Here is a 1,280-nt window from a genome sequence, read left to right as displayed (position 1 = left end):
TGTATGGAGAAATGCGTGATTTGCCCTCGCATTTGAGGTTTCTCGCCCAAATGACGCATTTGGGCTCAATGTAAATGTAATATAATTTGTTATTTCTGAGATATCTACCTATATATTTACCTATATTTGTATTAAAATAATAAAAACTTATTTCCAATAGTCCACACCCAAATGCGAAACATCGGCACAGCACCAGTTATTACGGGAATGCAAAGTCTCGATTAAGAAGGTAGAACATTCCGTCTGTCGAATGACAGGCGAGCTGCGAGATAAGCATATGGACGATGTTGCGAGTGCATTGCCTCTCCAGACCTCAATAGCAGTGTTAAATGTGGAGGACAATCTTAAAATACCGGAGTACGCGCGGGCAATGGTAATTGAGGTGAAAATTCAAAATGTTATAGTTTTTACTTCATTTTAAAATTTGTAGACATCACACCTGCATAAAATTAAAGGGGTTTCCGAAGATGTTCCGTCCGTCGTCAGACAGATTTTTACGGATAAATTGATGGGCGCCTACAACTGGGATGGCAGATGCGAAAAGAGGGCCCTGGTCAAGCTTAAGCTGTTTGATTCCATTCTACGAGGTAAGTAATTTCAATTGAGTATCATAAACTATAATTTTGTAATACATGTATTCATTGTTTCATTTAGAAATCTTCAAACTACAAGGAAGTTTCGATTTTGAACGAGGCGTTAAGAAAGCAGTGGAACTTAGCCATCACCGGATGTCGCAAAAAAATTTGCAAAGAAGTCGAAGAAGGAGGCTCATTAAACTTAAATTTAAAGTTAATAATTAATTAGTTTTTATTCTTTTCAACCCCTTTTTTCAACATTATCTTACTACTAGCATGAAGCTATAGCTAAAATTTTTTTTTAATGAAACAAGTATTGCCACAGAATTAATGCAACATTTTTTAACATAATTTTTTCCGTTAACTTTTATAAAAATATGGTTTACATACAGCAAAAACCAAACAAAAATTAAATTTTGAAACTTTGTGCGAAAAAAGCTATATTGTTCGTTTAAATAAAAAAAATCGCAAATTTGTAGAAATATGAATGAATTTATGTAATATTTATTTGTATTTTTATGTAACACGGGCATATATGTCTGTTGCAAGCCTGAGTTGCATTGTGCTCTTTTTTCACAAAAAACTTTAGAAAACCGTAGTAGAAAGCGTACTAAATTTCTGAAGAACTGCGTACTGCCTTAAGGAAATTTGACTCAAGAAAATTTCTTATGCAGTGTTTTTGGTGCATTTAAAATGCAACATTTA

General features: G+C 33.6%; 1 protein-coding gene across 1 annotated transcript; it reads left to right on the top strand.

Annotated features, from left to right (window-relative positions):
• Nucleotides 1-50: 50 nt before the first annotated feature.
• Nucleotides 51-883, top strand: LOC118732432. Its single transcript, XM_036461567.1, has 4 exons — nucleotides 51-76; nucleotides 161-373; nucleotides 431-587; nucleotides 655-883. Exons 2-4 carry the CDS (start codon nucleotides 251-253, stop codon nucleotides 798-800), a joined length of 426 nt encoding a protein of 141 aa, XP_036317460.1. The 5' UTR covers nucleotides 51-76; nucleotides 161-250; the 3' UTR covers nucleotides 801-883.
• The last annotated feature ends 397 nt before the right edge of the window (nucleotides 884-1,280 follow it).

Source organism: Rhagoletis pomonella, unplaced genomic scaffold (assembly GCF_013731165.1).
Source record: "Rhagoletis pomonella isolate Grant_MI unplaced genomic scaffold, Rhpom_1.0 Rhpom_scaffold_20138, whole genome shotgun sequence".
In the NCBI taxonomy this organism is placed as follows: domain Eukaryota; kingdom Metazoa; phylum Arthropoda; class Insecta; order Diptera; family Tephritidae; genus Rhagoletis; species Rhagoletis pomonella.
This window is presented reverse-complemented; position numbering and strand designations above follow the sequence as displayed.

What these genes read in the sequence shown, in the direction of transcription:
- LOC118732432 (XM_036461567.1), top strand. Translation starts at nt 251, where the DNA reads ATGACAGGCGAGCTGCGAGATAAGCATATGGACGATGTTGCGAGTGCA. An exon ending in CGGAGTACGCGCGGGCAATG is followed by an intron (nt 374 to 430) that starts GTAATTGAGGTG and finishes TAAAATTTGTAG; the next exon opens with ACATCACACCTGCATAAAAT. An exon ending in GTTTGATTCCATTCTACGAG is followed by an intron (nt 588 to 654) that starts GTAAGTAATTTC and finishes TGTTTCATTTAG; the next exon opens with AAATCTTCAAACTACAAGGA.